Consider the following 20,053-nt stretch of genomic DNA (forward strand, 5'->3'; position numbering starts at 1 on the left):
AAGCGTACACAGGTAGTCTGATGCTGAAGGAGGCGGTTGCGTTACGGTCGGTGTAAGGTTATCTGATGCATGCTTCCTTCTAATCCTCCTGGTGCCTGGTGGTGACGAAAAGGGGTTAGGTCGTAAGGGATCGGTTGTTGATGTTGTTATTGAAGAGCAGGCTCAAAATATAAGCGCTATTAGATAAGTAACTTTTGTTGTTCCAGCGCACGAGAGAGTGCTTCTGGTGTTTTTTTTGTTGTCGTTGGTTTGTTGGGTTCTTCGAAGAGATCTCGAGGAAAAAGTGCAAACGGTAGGGAGGCGAGCGATCCACGATCTAGATCTCGAGCCAGACACACAGAAGCTATGTTTGTGCGACTCATTCATTAGGGAAGCAGATCAACGGTGACGTTGATGACAGGTTCCCGTCCAAAAAGCCGGTGCGAACGGAGTGATTGATGCGGAAGATGGAAGGTTGACAAGAAGAATTCAAACTCGACGTCAACTATCGAATGCGTTGACGGAGGCGGGCGCGTTGTTTGGTTGAGCTTCGTCGGCTGGGAGCTACGAAACCCGTAGCGGAATGTCCGTAATAGGCTTATGGCAAGATATGGGAAGAGCAGCAGCCGTAGCGCCGTTGATACCTGGACCTGGCAGGAAGGCTTTGTGAAGCTGAGTTGCTGTTGATGGCGCTGGCTGCAACCGGTAGCTAATCATCGGGCGTACTTAGGCCTTTCGGGTTGAGACCCGGCAGCACCCACATGATGCGACCGGCCGATAGATGATTGATGGCATCGAACCGAGCGGAGCGAGATTAAGTCTCGCTCGAGTCATTTTATCATCATTTGCGGTAATGAATATTAGGTGTAAATGTCACCCGGATCGGACTACCACCACTGCGAGACGCGGTGCGGTTTTGTTGAGTGCGTTTGTTCGCCCGTTAGCATGGCTGCTTCCGATACGGTTGAGCTGCCGTTCGTCCGCTCGAATGCGTGCGGTATCATAAATCACGCGACTCGTTCCAGTGCGAACGGATCACGGGCGAGCTTGGTTAATAAGTCACGGTGTCAGTCCGTGAAGTGATGGCAAAAACATATGCACCCTGTCGTATCGTAGTAGCGCTAGTAGCGTTCGCCATGGTCCTACCCCACGAAACGGAACGCTGTAAGCACGCAGTGGACGGTTGCAAAAAATTTATGGCGATCGTTGCATTCTGCATGTTGAGCGAACCAAAGCCAAGCCGGTTGTTCGGGGAATGGTTGAATTTTCGAGGACAAGATTTGTGCACGTTCGTAAAAGTTTCTTCTCCCGGACCGTTGTCTGGAGCGTCTGCCCGAAACGCCCGTAAGACATATCGCAGCCAGCTACCTGATCGATGGCGTAATGTTGAAGCGACGTGAAATTTTCTCATAACTGGTTGGTTGTGGTTCGGTCTGCCGGTCGGCGTGGTGAGGTGCCTGTGTGGAACTGTGTGGTACAGGCAATGTTTGAGGATAAAGCACTTCCATGTATCATGCTGCGTGCAGCAGCTACATGCAAGGTAAAAAAGGGACATTCGAATTTTGTCGATCGAGGACGACCAGGAACTCGGGGGTAGCGATTTGGGTAAGGCGCCAGTGCGCTACATGCGATCCCTGGACGAAACCCTGGAACGTTCACTTGAAGTGCATTTGGCCCGTGGTTTTGCCATTACCAGTGTGCGTGTTTTGGTCCGGCGTTCACCTTCACCATTGCTTTCTTTCCGTTGCTTTGCATTGCGTCTGTCGAAAGGACGGACAGCATGAAAAATACACTACCAGAGCATGCGGGAGAAAACATAACATACAGGACCGAGAGATCGTACGCAGCATCGTATGTAGATCACACCGTGAAGCATAATTTCGTGGGAACGGTCGCGGTATTTACCGGTGTGTGTGTGTGTGTGTGTGTGTCTGCGGCTAGTAGTGTTGATTTATTTCACTGTTTCGTGTGTGATGGGGTGTGTGTGTTTTTTTTGTGCGTGATGCATATAATTATGCGGCAATGTTATTTATTTTGAAGTCGTTTGCACAAAATGGAGACCGATATTTATGCACACATTTTCTCCATATGATTTATGTAGTGTATGTTTTGCTGGTGCTCTTGCTGGTATGGTGTGTTTGTTGAGCGGCTGACACATACACCTATGTGTTACCAGTGCAGCCATCTTTAATAAAATTACTTTAATGGATTCGTTGCCGATGAGCCGTTTAAATGGTGGATGATCGCAAATCTTTCTCGACGATGATCGTTTGAGTTGAGCAGTTGATATAATATTTAGTTAATTCAATTTGAAACCTTGTTCAAAATGTTTCATAAGATTAAACATTTTATTCCAAACTACTATTACTCTTGACAAAAAAAAAGAATTGTATGAGCAGTCTTGTTCTACCATCTATAATCTGTTGACCATATTTTCACGAAACTTTAGATGCATCTTAGCAATGATTTCTTGATATTCGTTCAATTCTACGATTTCAAAAAATAAAGGGTCTTCTCAGTGGTGGGTCAAGATATTTCGAGGTCCCGAGCGGTATAAAAGTTGAGCCTCTAATTGTGATATCAGAGGGAGACAGGATACCCTTCACCGACGAGGCTCCCCTAGCTGACGAGGCCCCGAGCGGCCGCTCCTTCCGCTCCTAGGTTGATCCACCACTGGGGTTTTTTGCATTGTATACACACTACACACAGACGAACGACAGCACAGTGCTTTTTCTTTTACAAAACTATAACTGAGACCATTGACCACCCCATTTATTCTTAATTTTGTAAACATCTTAGCTCCTTGAAGACCGTCCTAGCAGACAATTTCAAAATCCTTTGCAGTAGAATTTGACAAAGCATGAAGCAAAGTTTTTGAAACAGCTGTGGCGGTAAGACCTACATTTTGGTGTAACACATACTAATCATAATGAAACTTGACTACATAAAATTCAACATTTGGTTTAAAAAGTAGAACAATCCTAGTTTTCACTGTCGGAAGCATCCACACCATGTTTATAAAAATCGCATATTTTAAATCCATCTAGAGTTGGACAAACGCAAGGGTTCCGTTTGTTTGCCAGCACACCAAAGAAAACGTAGATAACAGACAGTGAAAACCATAATTTTCCATCTAATAGCGCAAAGTGGAAGTGGTACAGCTGGGGAATTTTGAATGAATCATAGCTTTTTTTTGAGTACACCAAAAAAACAACTGGAACATAACTCAGGCAAACGTCCGTTCTCTGGTCTGGTCAAAATGTCTGTTCACCGCACGGACAGACGAGCGTCGACTTATAAATTTTAATTGAACATCTCAATAATGCGTCCGAAAATGATGATGATGGAGCTACCACCCATCCTCCGTGCTTGCTCGGAACGCATCTGGACAAAGAACACTTCAGGACGCTTTTGCCGGGCTGCACAGTTTTTCCGCCCAAAGTAATTCTCCGCTGTGGGCAAACTTCGTGAGCATGAGCTCATCGAGCTCACCGTCTGAAGGCGCAGCACGATTGACGCGTTCAATCGTAAAGGGAAGGCGAATTTCCAAGTGGTCGGCTAATCGGTTATAATATTTTCTTTGGCTTCCGGCCTCGACCAAAAAAAGAAAAGCAAAAAAGTTAACCAATCAACCCAATGCAATGCCCGGAGTGACGTTATGACGGGGCGGACGGTGCAAACTGCACCGGGCTGAAAATAACAATTGAGAGCACATAAATTTCCATTCGTAAACCATAACTCAAAGCTTGTCTGGATACACACCAGCAGTGGTCTTGGGAGGGCTGTGGCGTCCCGGTCGTACGGTGGACTGGGCAAGAGTGGGAACTTTGTATATTAAGCAGGGCTAATAGCAGCAGCAGAAAAGTGCATCAACTGAACACAGGGCGAGGTGTTGCTGTTCGTACTGTTTGAACAGAGCTGGAGTGTGACTAGCTTTGTTTTTCTGCAAACATTGACTGAGTGCATTTTTGTTTCGCTTTTACCACTTTCGGCTCGAAACTTTCCTTAAGCGAACGCGGCTTTAATTAGCAAATAATTGTAACAAGATGGACGTTTATAGCGTGGAGCAGGTTTCGGGGTGGCACTTTACAAGTTTACGAGGCGCATCATTTCTTGAACGGAAGCGGACGTACCATTTCGTTCGGGATGGATTAAGCTGTAAGGGGGTGTAGTTTTTCGTTATATGAGAAAAAATAACCAATTGTTTTTTCGTGATGCATTCCCGAGAGGCAGTAGAAGAGCTGAAAGTGTTTTGCAGAGCGCCAGTAAACGCTGGCTTAAAAATAAGGGGTTGCAGTTGCTGCATTTGTAATGGTTTGTACAAATAGATGCACTTCAATATAATTGCTTTAAGTTGTTTTTTTTTTCTTTGCTATAAGCGAGACAAATAGGATCACTAATTGGTGCTGAACGTGAATGTATGGGAATGAATATCTACTTCACACCAACTTAAAAATCTCTCATCTGAGCTCACCTGTTTTGTTCAACAGTAAAAGCTTTCGGCTACTTTCGTTACTCGTCTGGTACAGGTCGACTCGGGGATGACAAATAGTTCACCCTTGTTAGCTGCCCGTCGGTTTCAACCAGCAGCATCCATCAGCATTCCGATGCGCTGAATGTGACGGCGCCAGTGAGAACTTTCTCCGTGGGATTTAGCTTTCAAGGCCCGTTCTAAACTCACCTACCACGGTCGGAAGATTCCTATGATCTCGTGACAAGTTGTGACGCTGATGACTGTCGTCATCCAGATCCGCCGAAGCCGTCCGTGTGCGAAGCATCAACCTACCGACCGAGCCCAATAAATAAAAAGGGTTTCGATTAACAAGATTTCGTGGCGAGATTGGTATCTTTGGGAAATGAAGGGAGTGTTCGGCGCCGTACCGTATCATCCGATGCAGGCGACACCGATAATCTTAAAATGTTCTCTCCGTCGGCACAAAGCACAAAGCCGCGGAACATGTCAACCGAAAAAAATGAGGGAACGTTCAGGGCCACACTACATCGGATGTCATTCGTTGGGAGAGAAATGTTCTTTTCCTGTGCTTTCCCTTGCCACGACTTGGCTTAAGATGAGATGAAGTCTTAAGGGAGGAAAACGAAAAAAGCCAGAAGAAAAAAAAAAGGAGACGAACAACACATAAAACGCTTACATCCGGCGCACCCTTGATCACTTGAGCAGCGGATCATCTGATCCGGATTCCGGGACCCGTAGTAAGGAAGCGCTAGTTGAGGTATTAAAATGTTGGGAGAAAACTTCTACCCTGTTCTACCGAAGACTACAGAAGAGAAAGAGTTTGGGAAAAGAGGTGGACTGCAACAATAAAACGTTACCACCATAAACGCGTTACAAGTCTATCGCGCTGGAAGAAGTGGCCGATGCTCCTCTACGAACAGAACGTTCGATCAATCATTGAAAGTCGAGGGCGGAAAATGTTGGAAGAGAGTGTGTGTGTGTGTGCATTTAGTCACCCGGCTGAGGAATTGATATATTCGGCAGTTTTACGATCGTCGGCAATCGTTTGGTCTCACTTAAGTCGCGATCTGCTGGCGAGAATCTTTGTCAAAGTGCCGGGTGACCGTATCTTGGATGACGTTTCGATTTTCTTTTCTGATCGCCCTATCTGCATCTGATCAATCTCGGGGGAGCCAAGCCTCCCTTTCCTCTCCCGCACAATCCACTCTATTCCTCATGCTCATCCAGGGAGTGGAAATAGAAATGAAGGAAAGAGATCCTCATTGATCGGCTGGTGACGCCGTTCAATCGTTCAACGTGGTCGATTAAGCGTATTAGGAAAGGCAGCGAGTCAAAAAGGAGCGAAGATGTGCCTGGAATAAGTTCCGAAACAAAAACAAACAAAAAATACCGTCCCTAAATGGGTCCCATTCACGCGAGACGCCATTCCACTAGCTGGGTCGGCGTCTTGCTCTCACTCGCGGTCTCTGGGAGGAAAACAAACATTAAGGAAATTAATTGCAGTGATTTAATTTATATAGATATTTCTTCCTCTCGCGAGCAGCCGGGCTGCTGGTTGAAGTTTTTTGGTGCGAGTTCCCGTACGCTTCGACGAGATTTCCTTCTTTCTTCAGCAAAAAAAGCCTCAACCGGCTATCGGTTTTTTTGTTTGGAGCGCGTCCCACCTGTGAGCCCACTGTCCCCCTCCCCAGGGCGGGTCGATTGGACCCACAAACGCACCGATGCCCACCAATCGGTTCGGGAATTGCTTGCGTAATGGATTCCGATTGTGCGATCGCGTCATCCCGGCGACGCTCCATGATCGCACAATCGGGCAAGAAATATTTGGTAACATTTTTCAAATTTGTCGGCACGTTTGCGTGTCCCCGAGAGCTTAATATTTCTCTCGGGGCCCATTCAGCGATCTTAAGGATGTTCTTGTTAGGGCCGCTCCTCTGCACGATCGTCGTTGGAGGAGTGTTTTTCGGATTCTTTTAGTTTCCAATGTTGTGATAGGACTGTCCTATTGAGCTTTTGGTTCTGTTTCTGTCATTTGCTCTATTTGTCACAGAGAGACGAAGAGTTGATCGAGACCAGCTTTTTGGGCTAATTGAGGGTCTATGGTGTGATACAGAAGGAGCTTCCTTTATCCAAATCGTTCTGTATCGTCCTCTAACAGTTCCTGCTTGGCTCTTTCAGTAAGCTTGTATGATCTTGAAGTATTTTTGTATAAAAAAATCCCTTTTCTACCACCAAAGTGAAAGACATGCAGAGCGCAGTGTAAAAGTTAATCTACCACACCGGTGAAACGGAAATAAGAAATGCCAGTACGGACGGGCAAGCAAATGCTCAAAAGACAAAAGTCGAACCACAGCGCTACACAAGAGGGAGAAAATAAAACAGAAACAAACAGAAAGGATGCCGGCACTTACCAACAACCACAACGGCAACGACCACGACAACAACGCCGACGACTACGGTCGCCGCGACGCCATGCCCATACGCCATCTGACCATATAAAACATACAATTTCCATTAAAATCAATAAATGATCGAGTGCTAAATTATCATATAATATGCATTTTGTCGTTTCCTGTCCCGTGCCTTTGGTCGCCGGTCGCGAGCAATTTTGCATTGTCCGGTGGAAAAATCGCTGCCTTTTGATTGCGCGCCTTTGATGCGCCTCCGGTGCGTCCGTTTTGGCGTTTCGTGCCGTAGTGGAGGGATTTTGTTCTGGCTTGATTGCGGTCGGCACTCGGTGATGTCGATAACTTTCGCTGCAGTGATCAATCTCACCGGGCACTTTTACGCACCCCGTCCGTGGTCCATCAAGATCGTCAACGTGGTGGTGGCGATCGTTGTCGTCCGATCGTCGCTTCACCGTCGATTCTTGATTCTTGATGCCGTGTGGATGGACTTTGCGTGTGCCGCACGTTCGTTGTAGCTGTGTGAGTATGCTGTGTATTTTTTATGATTTGCAGCAATGTGGTCGGCAAGGTGGTGACGAGCGAGAATGTGACGAGTGTTACTCTATCCCCCGCCCGCTCGACTCACCGTTGCCGGGTTGCGAGTGGGGCGAATCTTTAACGCAGTCAGCTCGACGTCGTAAAAGCCCTGGTCTTAAGTACGCCATAATATACGGTTATGGTGATCGTAAAAATGTCTCATTTGCAAATGAGTCAATGAGTGAACGATGGAATATTGAGGAAGGAAATGGTGGCGGAAGGGGTAGGTACAGGTAAGGGTAGGTATGGTTCGAGGGGTGGGATGCTAACAGCAAGGCGGGGAGATTTTGTTTCAGCGTGTTCAATCGGTGTGCTCGCCGATCAACCAAACGCTTGTGCCGAAATGTTCGAGATCGGGCGGCGTTGAGGCAGCGTTGACACTAACGGGAATCAGCATAGTGAATTAATTAATCACAACAACGCAACTGCCGAATGCCGATTGGGCACCATTGGACATGGTGGTGGTCAAACTGAAGGTGTGGAAATATTTGTTTATTTTCGACCTTCGGTTTAAATGAGGAAAACAAGTTTTTAGCAAATTTTTCCAAGCGTAATAAAAAATTAATTCGAGTTTTTTGTAATAACGAGATATTTTTCACACTATTATAATCATGAGTAGCATGAAATCTTAAGCTATAATAAAATTATATCATATTATCAAACGACATATGTTTTGAATCCTGGTCCTGCCGTGTAAAGTCCGGCACCGCCGTCGCTTCTACCACTGGGCCAATCTCAAAGTTCTCAATTCAAGTTTAAAATGTCAAAATTTTATTAAGGTTTAGCCCATGCTATTTGCATTTGCATGCATTGCTATAAGACTCCATACCTAAGAAGACATCCTCATGCGACTTTCCATGATGTAGAACAAAAATAAAATTATTTACTATTTCATCCAAATAATCGAGCTCTTTGCAAGAAAATGTGTCCTACGAGAACTACGATCCCCCCCAAAGAGGGTTAAAAAAAGTTAAGGAAGATATTGGAAGAGATTTTAAACGCTATCAAGATTTCCCACCAGTATCATGACCAACGATGGCTAGCAACGTTTACCACTATCCCGCTCACAGAATGCTTGTACCATATGTAGGCTGGCAGGGAAATATCCGAGATGCCTCGGGTGGTGCCGCACTAACTTAAGACAAAACAAACAAAACAACAAAAGAAGGAAGCCGACACCTTGTTGGAGGCCTTAGCCTCCCTTCCTCTCTCAGTAAGGAATGTTACCCAAGTCTCCCTTCCAAGGTGTACGTGTCGTGTTGTTTAGCGTTTTGCGCTAGTAGCATCAGTAGTGAATGCAAACAATGTCCGTTTGGAGTGTGTTTTATCATTTTTTGGAAGCTTTGTTCCAGTGCGCATCATCTTATCGGGTATGGTTTGATCGCGTTTCGCAACCAGAGGATTGATCCTTGCCCGGAGTACTGTGCCATGAAATCGTAATCCGCTTGATGGACATATTTATGCTAGCGCGTGGTCTCAAAAGTCTGGCCCGCGAGCTTTTGTCGCGCTCGGTAGACATATTGGCTCGGACGGTTCACTCCGCCGCTCGTGCTCAACACAAGAAAGGTCCAAGCGAATGTATCGAATTTGCATAAGGAATTGGCTGCGTTCGCTGAATCAATTAGGGAGTTTCATTTCGGGTTTCCCATACCGTTGGTTGGGTGGCGTGCCGTTGGGTTTGGGAGAGTGATTTAAGATGATTTAATTACTTCTTCGGTGTCGAGCTGGACTAATGGATCGGGCCGACGCCTGCGGGCTTCCCGTGGGGTGATGCGAGCAAAGGAGGGGAGTCCCTCCCCCCCCCCCCATTGGTAAGTGCGTGTCGAAAATGGTGGCATACATAATTTCGAAACGGAAGCCCGAAGGAAATCGAAATCGAGCGAGGTCACATGCGCACGGTACCCGGTCGGTGGGACGTTAGGCTTCGGTTCTGCCTCCCAGTTGAGCGTGTGTCGATTAAGGTGACAGGGATGCGCTTCTGGTAAAGCGCTGGGGTCTCTCTACTAGCCATCCGGATCGTTCGGCGCCGTTTTATCAAACATCAAAAACCCATCCGACTGGCCGAAAGACAAATGAGCGGTCGATCGACCGCCACATTCGGCTGACTTTGTTCGGTGTTACAGATTTGACCAATGCAGGTGACAGGTGATCGATTGGGACTGCGTTCGTGGTGACCGTGGGTTGAGCAACCGAGTCGAACCGGTGGTAGCCTTGATAGAAGACGCTCGAACCATTTTTCCATCTTCCAACAAAGCAACGGATGGCCACCTTCCAACCTGTGTTCTGCAACAGTGACCGGTTGGCTAAGCATTGTTTGGACGGTGCGCGCGGTTTGTGTGATGTGAAACTAGATCAAGCCAATGGTCGTGAGGGGTGAAAGCTTTTGGTTTAAGATGCTCAAGGTAGAATTATTTTAAATAGTTAAAAGGCAAACACTAATTGCATTACTCAACACGCAGGCCACGCGTTTCCAAATGATGGTGACAATGTAAGCAAATGTAGAGCTCACCGGACATATTGTGGCATTTCTAATGGATTTAATTTAAGTTTAGGACATCATCAAATAGCACGACATCTTTTTAGCTTTAATCAGAATGTTGATTAGATTCTATCGGTTGAGGGGCATTCGTAGCTGTAGTCGACGCTGATCTCCAAGATCGTGATACTGTAATAAATTATAAATATTTTTATCATTTTTGAATAAACCTATAAATATTTTAAGAGGAGTTAAACAAACAAATTGTCCAGGATTATATAAAAATTTACTGTATTAATATCTTAAAAGTGCATTGGTTTTAGCCTTCCAACTCTCAAAACTTGTCTCAAACCAGTCCAGTCTCTAGTAATGGTTGAAAGTCCAAATCGTATCCACAATTGTTACCGAAAACTTGAGTTAATATTTAAAACAAATCTATGGTTTTGAAGGAAGTGAACCAATCGAACTGTAGCAAAAACTGAGACACTCTTATTACAACGCGATCGTGTTAAGATATTACTTACCCAAACGAATACAGATATTGTTGCAGTATCACAATCGTGTGTAAATAAAACTGTAAGCCAGTATGCATTTCACAACATTTGATAAATAGAAATTTATACTTGGTCCAGATACTTTTACGCGATCTGGTCGTATGACTAAGTTGTCTCGATACGCGATGCTCCTTTTGTGTCTCAATATACAGCTTAAGGAATTAGCAGAACCGAACTGCCGTCGGCGGTAGACATTTACCAACGATCGTAAAACTAACGACCAGGATCAGTATGCCGTTTTTATGGAGCAAAATTTTAAGAGCATAACATGAGCTGAATTTGAATATTGAATGCTTCCACTGCTTTTAACCAGGATCTTTTCAATTAGAATGGCCTAGCCGTGTTGCTATGATTTTATTTTTTTATCCAAGATGAATATAGATGACTGAGGAGACGAAAAAAAAAATGGTTCATACAATCTCACACCGGTGCACCAATGGATATGGTCGTAAAAATCTTGTTCGTACGCTTCCGGTATGTGTGTTTGGCCGGTCAAAAAGATGGCCGTTTTAAACCATCCCAAGAATTCGAATTATTCATCGGCTGTGGCGCTCGTTCATTTGTTTCGCGGGGCATAAAAGGCTTGATAAAGCAATGGGAATCACATCCCGCAGCAACCGAACCGAGACTCCCGGGAATTGGGCTTCTAATTTGAGCGGGGCGGCACCCGTGAAAGCTCCGTGGCTGGAAGATTCATGGCGTGGAAATTAGAAATTCCAAAATTCACCCGACACAAGGGTTGATGGCTGCTTCCCGGTGTTCAGCGTCTAGGCGGTCAATCGAGTTGGACCAGAAGATGGGATGGGGGTAGTATTTATACATTTTCTAGGAATTTCCTTGGAATCGTGTCGTTGGCATAGCGGCATAACGTAGACGAACAACCCTGTCCAGGGAGCTGAAGCATTGAATGAAGATCTCTTGCCCGGGCCGGAGTGTTCCCGGAATCACACATTAACGGGTTTGATTGCGTAGATTGGTGTATCAGATAAGTTAATTGCGCTTTTCGGCTCGTAAAAATTAAGAAATCACTTCGCCATCACTGGCCACCGCTGGCGGAGCTTCCGAACGTGGAGGAGAATCCCGGTAGCGCTCGGGAAAAGCGGACAGGGTAGGGTACAGTGAGTGATAAGAATTTTCACCACTACTAGACACAGCCATCATTCAGCTGAGATGAATTGGAGCAAAATGGTGAACTTGACGGAAGTAAGTTAGGGTGAGGAGCGAGTTTGGAAAAAAGACCGACGCTGAAGTGGGAAAATGGCCGCTCAATAAAATTGTTCGCCAGTTAGCTGCGTTTGATGCAGCCTAATTCTAATTCTACGCACTCCGTGCTTGTTGTTTGAGGGCTTGTTTCGCCTCATTTTACGACTCTATATCCAATGAGCGTATGCGCCGTTTGGGAAGTGAATTTTTGATATTTTTCCTCGGTTGTTGCTTCACTTCAAGCAGCTCGTTTGCACGTATTTGATCTAGTGGAGTGAAGCAACAGAAAAAAAGAACGATGAGGGTTATAAAGTTTAGTCTATTCGTACAGTCGTTAAACTGTTCCTTTCGTTGGTGGTGTTATCGGCCAAAGTTTTACGACTCGCTGATAGCAAGCGCTGCCGAACCTGTTCGGGTTGGAAGTGGGAAGCGCATTGTTAGTGTGGGGTTGTGCGTTCGTTGTTTTTTGTTATTCAATTTGAAGTAGTTTTTCTGCTCGAAGTTTTTGTAGGCATCGCACTGGGCGCACGGTCGAGAAAGATGGATCATAAAATTATGAATACATTTTACCGCTCCCAGGACACACCGACCGAATGCGGAAAGCAAATCAAAAAGCTATAAAATTTTGAGAATATCTTTGATGTATCGGTATGAGTGAGGCCTCTCTAGCGGGCGGCTGCAATGGGTGCCAATGGGTAGCGTTTGATGTTGAGCTAGCTCACTTAGTTTTACGAGTAACGAAGAAAGAAATGGTGGTGATAACGCTTTCAATGTGTGGTAAAATTTGACTATGGTGTATTTATTCATGAGAAGCGCATAAGTGGTTGGGTTCAATTCTACTCCAACTTTGTATAGAGTTAAAACAGATTCCATAATCTTGATAAAGAGTTGTTTTAAATTCATATCTAAAAATTTGTGAATCAAGTCTGAAAATAACCGTTTTCCATAGAATATTTACTATTTAAAATCAGGATAAGAAATTTGGTTGGGTTTGAATTTGGAGAGTTTGAAGTGGCTAAGTGAACTTGCACTGCAATCGAATAGGTAATGCAGGTAGCAATAAGGACGGCACTATGTAACACGTTAACCATACAAATATCAAATATTGTGTTTTGGACATATCTATAACAGTTTTAGAAACCTGAAGTCGTTCGGACTCGGTGATAGTTGGTAGTGATCAGAGAATGAATTAATTGATTACAAGCCATATCCTAGGACATATGGCCATTAGTTGCCGGAATTATTAAAGGTTGAGCAGTGCATTGCCCTCTCGTACGAGCGGTGTAACTTAGGAAGACCAAGTAAGCAGGACTCCTTAGTCATTCTGACGGATTTCCTCTCAGAGAAGACGAGGTACAAGTTGTACTTCTCATCCTTACGTTCTCAGGAGTATGAGATCCTGAGAAGTTGTATCTCATCTCATACTCATCTCATCGTTGGTCTAGACGATCTTTACAAAAACAAATAAGCTAATTAAATAAATATATTTGAAAAACTTTAAAAACGTACTGCAAACAGTTTTGCTAAAGCATATCAAATTTGTCGCAAAGTTCCGGCTGATGCGAGGTCTAAGTAAAGCACAACAAAACAAAACCAGCATCTGGCGGTCTTAGCCTTCCTGTGGACGGTATCATATTTTTTAAGGATTATAATTTATGTTCGCAACCGTGCATAATAAATTATCTTTACTCACTTGTCCCCGCCACACAGAACCCCTGCTTGAACTGCAGAAGTGCAGAAGTCCTCATGATTCTTTGAACAGTATTTTTTATGTTGCGAAAAGAAATCGCTTGAACTCGTACCTGTGAAAATAAGTAACACTAAACCAATTCCCTGCTGCAGCAGGCTACAGAACTGAAAAGGATACAACAGCAAAGGGAACGTTTAAAAACACGAACAGACCGGCGAGCAGCGAGTTACGCCTTTCTTCACCATCATTGGCCGGTTTGAATTCGTTCCAGTTCGCGCAGGCGATCGATCGATCCCCTGCTGCTGCTGCTGTACCCTGGCCGTTTTAAAGTGGTTTGGTGGAATCCCTCGGAATCTTCATCTTTCATCGCATTTATTGCCGATTCCGTCGTTCACACAGCGCTCGGTCGGTTAGATTCCGTGCCCAGGGCAAAGCGAAACGAACGAAAACGCGGCACAAGACGAACGAGAATAAATGCGTCCGGCCTACGGTTTCGATTAATCCACCCTATGGTGGGCTTTGTCTTTCACTCGGCAACCCCGGGGGGAAATGAACGATCGTTGCGTTTCTCTTTGATGCATGTTCTGGACCGCCGATCTGGATACTGTAGACCCGCGAACGGTGTTCGGATCGTTCTTATTGGTGGAAAGCGGCGAAGCTGCTGTTATGCTCATGGTTATGTTGCCTTTTCTGGCTGGTCAATAGCGAACGAGGTTTATGCCGGAGAAATCACCCCCCCCCCCACTCTCAGTACCGGAACCAGGATCGGAACAGTGATCGTTTGGAATGTTGACGACAGCCATACGGCCAAGCAACTCCACTACTCAGCAAGAGTCGTACGGAAGTGCAAGAAGCTGGTGGAGATGCATCGAGGCAAGTCGAGAAAGGACGGGCAAGAGACCAACGGAACCGAACCCGACCTAAGAGCGACTCCTGCGGGACTGTCACCTTGCGGGGCACACGGAAACGGGCAGCACACCGAGTGGCGCCTCGCACGTTCGATAAGAACCTTAATGGAAAGAATCTGTTTTATGTTTGGAACGCCGCGAGACACGTTTGCCTTTTTTTTTTGTTCATCCTGGCCGTTGCCGGCGAGCCTACCAGCGGACCCTTTCGCATCGCAGCGTCAAACACTTATCGCGGATTGTCGGAGCCGATCGGAGCGAGCGACTTTTCCGATGGGGACAGTAAAAGGATGGGAGGAGGCCGGCGGTGGGGTGAGGCAATGCAATGAAATATGTGCTCCCTAACGCGCATGGGTTAGTGCATTTAGGGTGCCGCAGCTCGGTGTCTAGATATATTTTTCGTATTTTAGAGCCAAGTAAGGCTTTCGAATAGAATGTTATGCTCCTTCCTTTATTTTAGGGGGGTCGACATATCAATGATTCTTATTTAGATGAGATTCATTTTTCGATTTTCTTAAGCTTTTTCGAATATTCTATAGTAATTTTAAAAGCATTCTAATTGACTGTTATTCATTTAACATTTAAAAATAATTGGTTAACGAGCTAGAAATTCCATCAATAATAACATGGTAAATGTAGGAATATTTCGAGGAGTATATAGAGTCCGTTGAATTTATTTAAAAATTTTATTTATACGGGAACAACTGTTTGATCGCATTTGTGAAACTCCATCATACGTTGATCATATTTGTCAAACAATAAAACAGCTCATTACCCAACACCAACATGCATAATCGCGATCAAATGGAGGTAAAAATCAAAACGAACTGCTTGTGAACCATTGTTTGCGTGTTTGATATTGCCGCCGGTAGCCGCCAATGATTACCGATCAAACATCGGGCGGGGAAAAACGGTGCCACAAAACACATGTCATCTGTCAGGCGCAACCAGCAAACGATAGCACAATCTGACGACCGGGCGAAAAACGATAGCGAGATGTTTATCGCACGATGATAACGATCTCGTAGCAGATCACGTTTCCTCCTGTCACGTGCATCGTTAGGGGTGGTTCCGTAAAGGGAGGGCGGAAATGGGAGGCGGGTTCGTGTTGTTTCTTTGTGGGGAATAGTAAGATGTGATAGAAAGTGACACATGGAGACAGCCTGGGCGTGAGCTTTCGAGAGCGATTAAAGCATTCAAATAGCAACGTAAGAGCAGGATAAGGCGTTGATGAAACCTGAGACATGATAGGTTAGTGAGGTACTATGAATGAACGTATGTAAGCAATAGTTTTACTACTTTTTCATACAACCAAAGTAACCGATTTGTCGAAGAGTACCATCGAGCGAAATGAGCTCCAGTCCACAGTCGGTTGAACTTGATCGTACGGGTTATCAGGGTTTGCAGAACGATACCGAAGAAAAGACCTTTGCAGTTGGTCCCTGGGGGACAACCGATAAGACGTACTGCAATAGCGTTCATAAACAAATTCCAGGTTCCAGGCCCTCATACGGGTTGGGCAAAGCCTTCTGAACCTATGTATGCGCCCCGTGAAATGCTCAGGAAACGGTACGGTTCTTGAGTTCGTTACCAGTAAGCTACGGCAGAATATTTGTCCACCCGTCTAGAACCCGCAGTTACGGTACGGTGCACGGCAGAGGACAAGTAAGGCAAATTGTGCGCCAAAAAAAAAAAAAAAAACAATACTGGCTCCACTGGATCATGCACGGGGCACATGTACCTGAACCTGATTGAACAGCCCGTTCCGAGCAGGCGTTCATCCATCCGTACAGTCCTTGCTGTGTACGCATCGGCGCTCGGATGTGCTGGCAAGTTCATGTCTGCATGGCTTATCATAATGGTGTGCTGGTAATATGCCACTCCAGAACCGACGGGCGGAAGTTATGAATTAAAAAAAACAAAAGCACAGAACCTAAAGTCAGTCAAACCCTTTGCCTCGTTTGTTTCCTTGTAGTTGGCACTGTCTGTCACTTATCAAAGATATGCTGGTACCGAGGCTCGATCATTTCTCGCTCGGTTCATTATGGGGTACTCGCGCGTTTATGGCGTTCTACAGGCTGACATTGTTTTGCGTCTGGTTTTCGTCATCCGAGGCGTACCCTGCGCATTGTTAAAGTTGCCAACCCGACCGCACGGGCACACTATCTATCCTTCCCCTCGCTGGTACTGTGTAGCGAGTCACTGGGCGATAACGATTCCACTGGGACTGGTTGGCGTAACGGGAGGCCCAACGTGTGCAGCACACAAACCAGCGAACGAAAACCCGATTCTCGGTACGATAAAACCGGTGGAAGGAGTAGTAGGCGACCGTTGGTGGTACAAAATTTAGTGTCCGAACCGATTGGCTGTTAGTTAGTTAGTTATTGCGCGGGTGCGATAAGAGATGTGCAAACTTTCGTCGTTGCGTGCAGTGAATTTGGCCGAATGGCGTTCGTTTCGTGCCTTGAACAACGGTTTGCGTGGTGGTGTTCTGGGTGGAAGTGCAAGTTAATCGGATCGGTGATCGAGGAAATGAACTGTGATCTTTCGGTGGAGTAGATTTGCCGTTGGTTCGAAATGGACATTTGGCGTCGCTAATCTTAATCCCAATTTATGGTTCTTTGATGAACGATTCGGGCCGGGGTTTTTGTTAAGTTTGAACGCGAAAAGTAGTTTGGTAAAGGTGAATTCGTCGTTCTACTCACAACTACAACGTCAAATGGCGAGTGTCTTCTTCGTTGGTTAGCATTTTTGACCGTGAGGGAAATTGAGGTGAAATGAAATTCCACATTTTGATTCGAATTTGTGAACGATTCTATAGCCGTTTACTGTTCATACATAATAAAAAAAATGCAACATTCGTTCGTTACAATTTGGATTGGGTTAGAAAATTGGAAAACTTTATAGAATACTGTTTTCTGGGTGATCGTATAGACTTTGAAGATGATCGTATAGACTTGAACGCTCATCTTAAATTGGGGCAATTGCAAGAACTGTTTCGGAAAGCCCTTCAAGTCACAATCAAGGAAGTATTTGATGATGGTAGGATGTTGATCATTTGGTAAACGCCACACTATTTAATTTAACCTTTTTGGTTGTTAAAAAATCGTCGACCAATTCCTCTGAACCCCCATATTTTAATGAAATGAGAATTGCATCAGCAATCAGAGAGCTAATATGACATGTTAAAGCGGGTTATTTAGAAACAAATTCTTTAATCCTGTAAAAATCCTATCTGTTTAAATTGTATGACTGATTGAATTCGGCACCTCAGCATCTTTATTTTCTTATCTAAATGACATTCTTAGGAGTAATTTATGACTGACTTACAACCCTTGGGATTAGAACCTCAAAAGGTATCGATCTGCCAATTCTTGCTTTCCTTGGCTTGATTTTACCCTTAGCTGGATGGTCGATCGAGGGTACGGGGTGGCGGTCCGGATGGGATTTTATCCTCGATCCTGGCGTGTGAAGATCTATGCTTATAAGAGCAGATATAAATTGTTGGTTTATTTCAGACAATAGTTAGGCGTCAAAATTCATTGGGGATATTTTATATGTAATTGTAATATTTTAAACAATTATAGGCCAAAAGTTTGAGCGGTGAAATAAATTTACGCATTTACGCAATAACATTATTAAAACGCTAGCATCTCTAACCGTTTTCCCCTTGTTATTGTGATAAAGCAAAACGGAAACATACGCTCACTGTTCGGAACCATTATAAACGTGACCTCAATTACGTCCCCAACAAACAAATGCTGCTTCATATTTATTATTAGAGATTTGAACTATTGCTGGATGATTCTTTTACACTGATGGTTACACCTTTTCTCCTCGGCATAAATATTTCCCTAAAAAAATGTACTTCATTTGTCAAACCCATTTGAAATTGTTGAGCGGTGTAGTGTAAGGCCTCCCACGATGCAGGTGCCACGCGGGTATCGATGAGGTTAACGCTTGTATTAGTTGATTCGGGGAGAAGGCAGGTTGAGAAAAGGTCGTGAACATAGTTCACATTCCAGGGCACACCAGCGATCTGTCATCGCTATCGCTCGGCAGCACAATTTTTCCAACGTTGTGGTTCATGATCGTGAGGAAAAATTCGTGCATCGAACCAATCTGTAAGCACTGAACTAATCTATTTTGCCGTTCTCTCTCTCTCTCTTCCTCCAATGACTTCGGTCATGGCCCCGGGTTCGGTCAATTTCCAGTGAGGTGTAGTGCCATCGACAGCGACGACAACAACGACGGCAAAGTTCCGGCTAGGATCATGTTTCACACGTCTGCCGCATACTCCGACATGACGGCAGCTGTGGTGGCAACTGGCAACACGGGCTCCTACCATCAGTCGGCCGCAGCAGCCGCGGCCGCCGCCGCCAACGCACCCGTTTATGTGCCGTCGAGCCGCGCCCTGCCCCACTCCCAGTACGGTGCACATTCGGCCAACTTTTCCACACAAAATGGCTGGCCGGCGGACGGATTTGGTAAGTGGTCAGGCAACGCACCAGTTCGACCAGTTTGCAGCAATTGGTGCCGTAGCAGCCGCCATTTGCTATTTTTTTTCGCCAGCTTTTTCTTACCCCGTTTCTCTCTGTTTTCCGGTTCGTTTCCTTGTCTCGTTTCTTTGCATGGCGCAAAAATAAAAAAAAACACTCACAGGCACGACGCACACGCAGCTTCCACCCCAGTTCTATGCGCAGAACGTGATGATGGGTTCCTGGCGCGCCTACGATCCGACCGGCTTCCAGCGCACCTCGCCATATGGTAATTTGAAAAAGGTAACTAGCAAACTAGCGAATAAATCAAACTAAAACACACTTTTCTCTTTCCCTCCCGGTTTTTCGCCGTTTTCTTCCCTTTTTGCGAAATCGTGGCGATGGCTCCACATTCACGTTCTGAACCAAACGAACAACTCGCGCGCTCTCTCTCTCTCCCTCCCTCGCTCACTATTAAACTTCCTTTTCGCGCGGGCACAAACAATTTGTGCCAAAAACGAAAAAAACCAAAAAAACGCAAAAAACCTATTCGCGATTTCCCTATCAAAAAAAAAACCACCCACGTGCGCCATTTGCGTATTGCGATTGATCCGGGAACCATTGTAATCTCGATACTCGATACTCGAAATCACACGCAATCAACACGCAGACAGCGCAATGGATTTCCAATTCGGCGAGGGAAGAGAATGTGTGAATTGTGGGGCCATTTCAACACCGCTCTGGCGTCGGGACGGCACCGGCCACTATCTCTGCAATGCATGCGGGCTCTATCACAAGATGAACGGTATGAACCGTCCGTTGATAAAGCCCAGCAAGAGACTGGTGAGTGTGAGTATCCAATTTCTTACCCATGTTTCTGTCATTGTTATTTGTTGTATGTTACTCTCATAACGCTAGGGTTCATTGCGAGAAGGGCAAGGGGGGAGGGGGGGAGGATAGGTTTTGAGGAAGAGGAGGGAAGAATTGCTAGGGAAATGGGGGAAGAAAGTAGCTGGACAGGATGAGGCAACTCAGAAGCGCTAGTAATGAGTGATATACTAAGAAGGAAAACTGAGTCATTTGTACGATAGTTTGGATGGACAGTCATCTATCAAGCTTTCTCATAGTTCATACATAGTCAATATCAATAATTATGAAATCCATTTTAGAATCCTGAAATTGTCGAGTGTTGCATAATGTATAACCCTACAAGAATGTTTGATCATAAACTGTAGAATAGCAAATCACAACTAAATCATCTCATCTTATCAAGAAACCTTCGTTATTATTTAAAACTTGCTCCAGAATGT

At 45.2% G+C, this 20,053-nt stretch overlaps 1 protein-coding gene across 9 annotated transcripts in view; it reads left to right on the plus strand.

Annotated features, from left to right (window-relative positions):
* Window positions 1–20,053, plus strand: part of LOC118506719 (GATA-binding factor A) — a 34,670-nt gene that overhangs the window by 11,689 nt on the left and 2,928 nt on the right. For 3 of the 9 annotated variants that reach the window (XM_036044234.1, XM_036044238.1, XM_036044235.1), the window contains 3 exons: window positions 18,480–18,752; window positions 18,928–19,032; window positions 19,414–19,592. In XM_036044234.1, the coding sequence (XP_035900127.1) occupies window positions 18,539–18,752; window positions 18,928–19,032; window positions 19,414–19,592 (498 nt within the window). In that variant the 5' untranslated portion in view covers window positions 18,480–18,538. Of the gene's footprint in view, window positions 1–16,615; window positions 16,949–17,017; window positions 17,038–18,479; window positions 18,753–18,927; window positions 19,047–19,413; window positions 19,593–20,053 lie in introns of those variants that run through there. The other 6 variants (XM_036044239.1, XM_036044240.1, XM_036044241.1 and 3 more) reach the window with 4 other exon arrangements.

Source organism: Anopheles stephensi, chromosome 2 (genome assembly GCF_013141755.1).
Source record: "Anopheles stephensi strain Indian chromosome 2, UCI_ANSTEP_V1.0, whole genome shotgun sequence".
Lineage (NCBI taxonomy): Eukaryota > Metazoa > Arthropoda > Insecta > Diptera > Culicidae > Anopheles > Anopheles stephensi.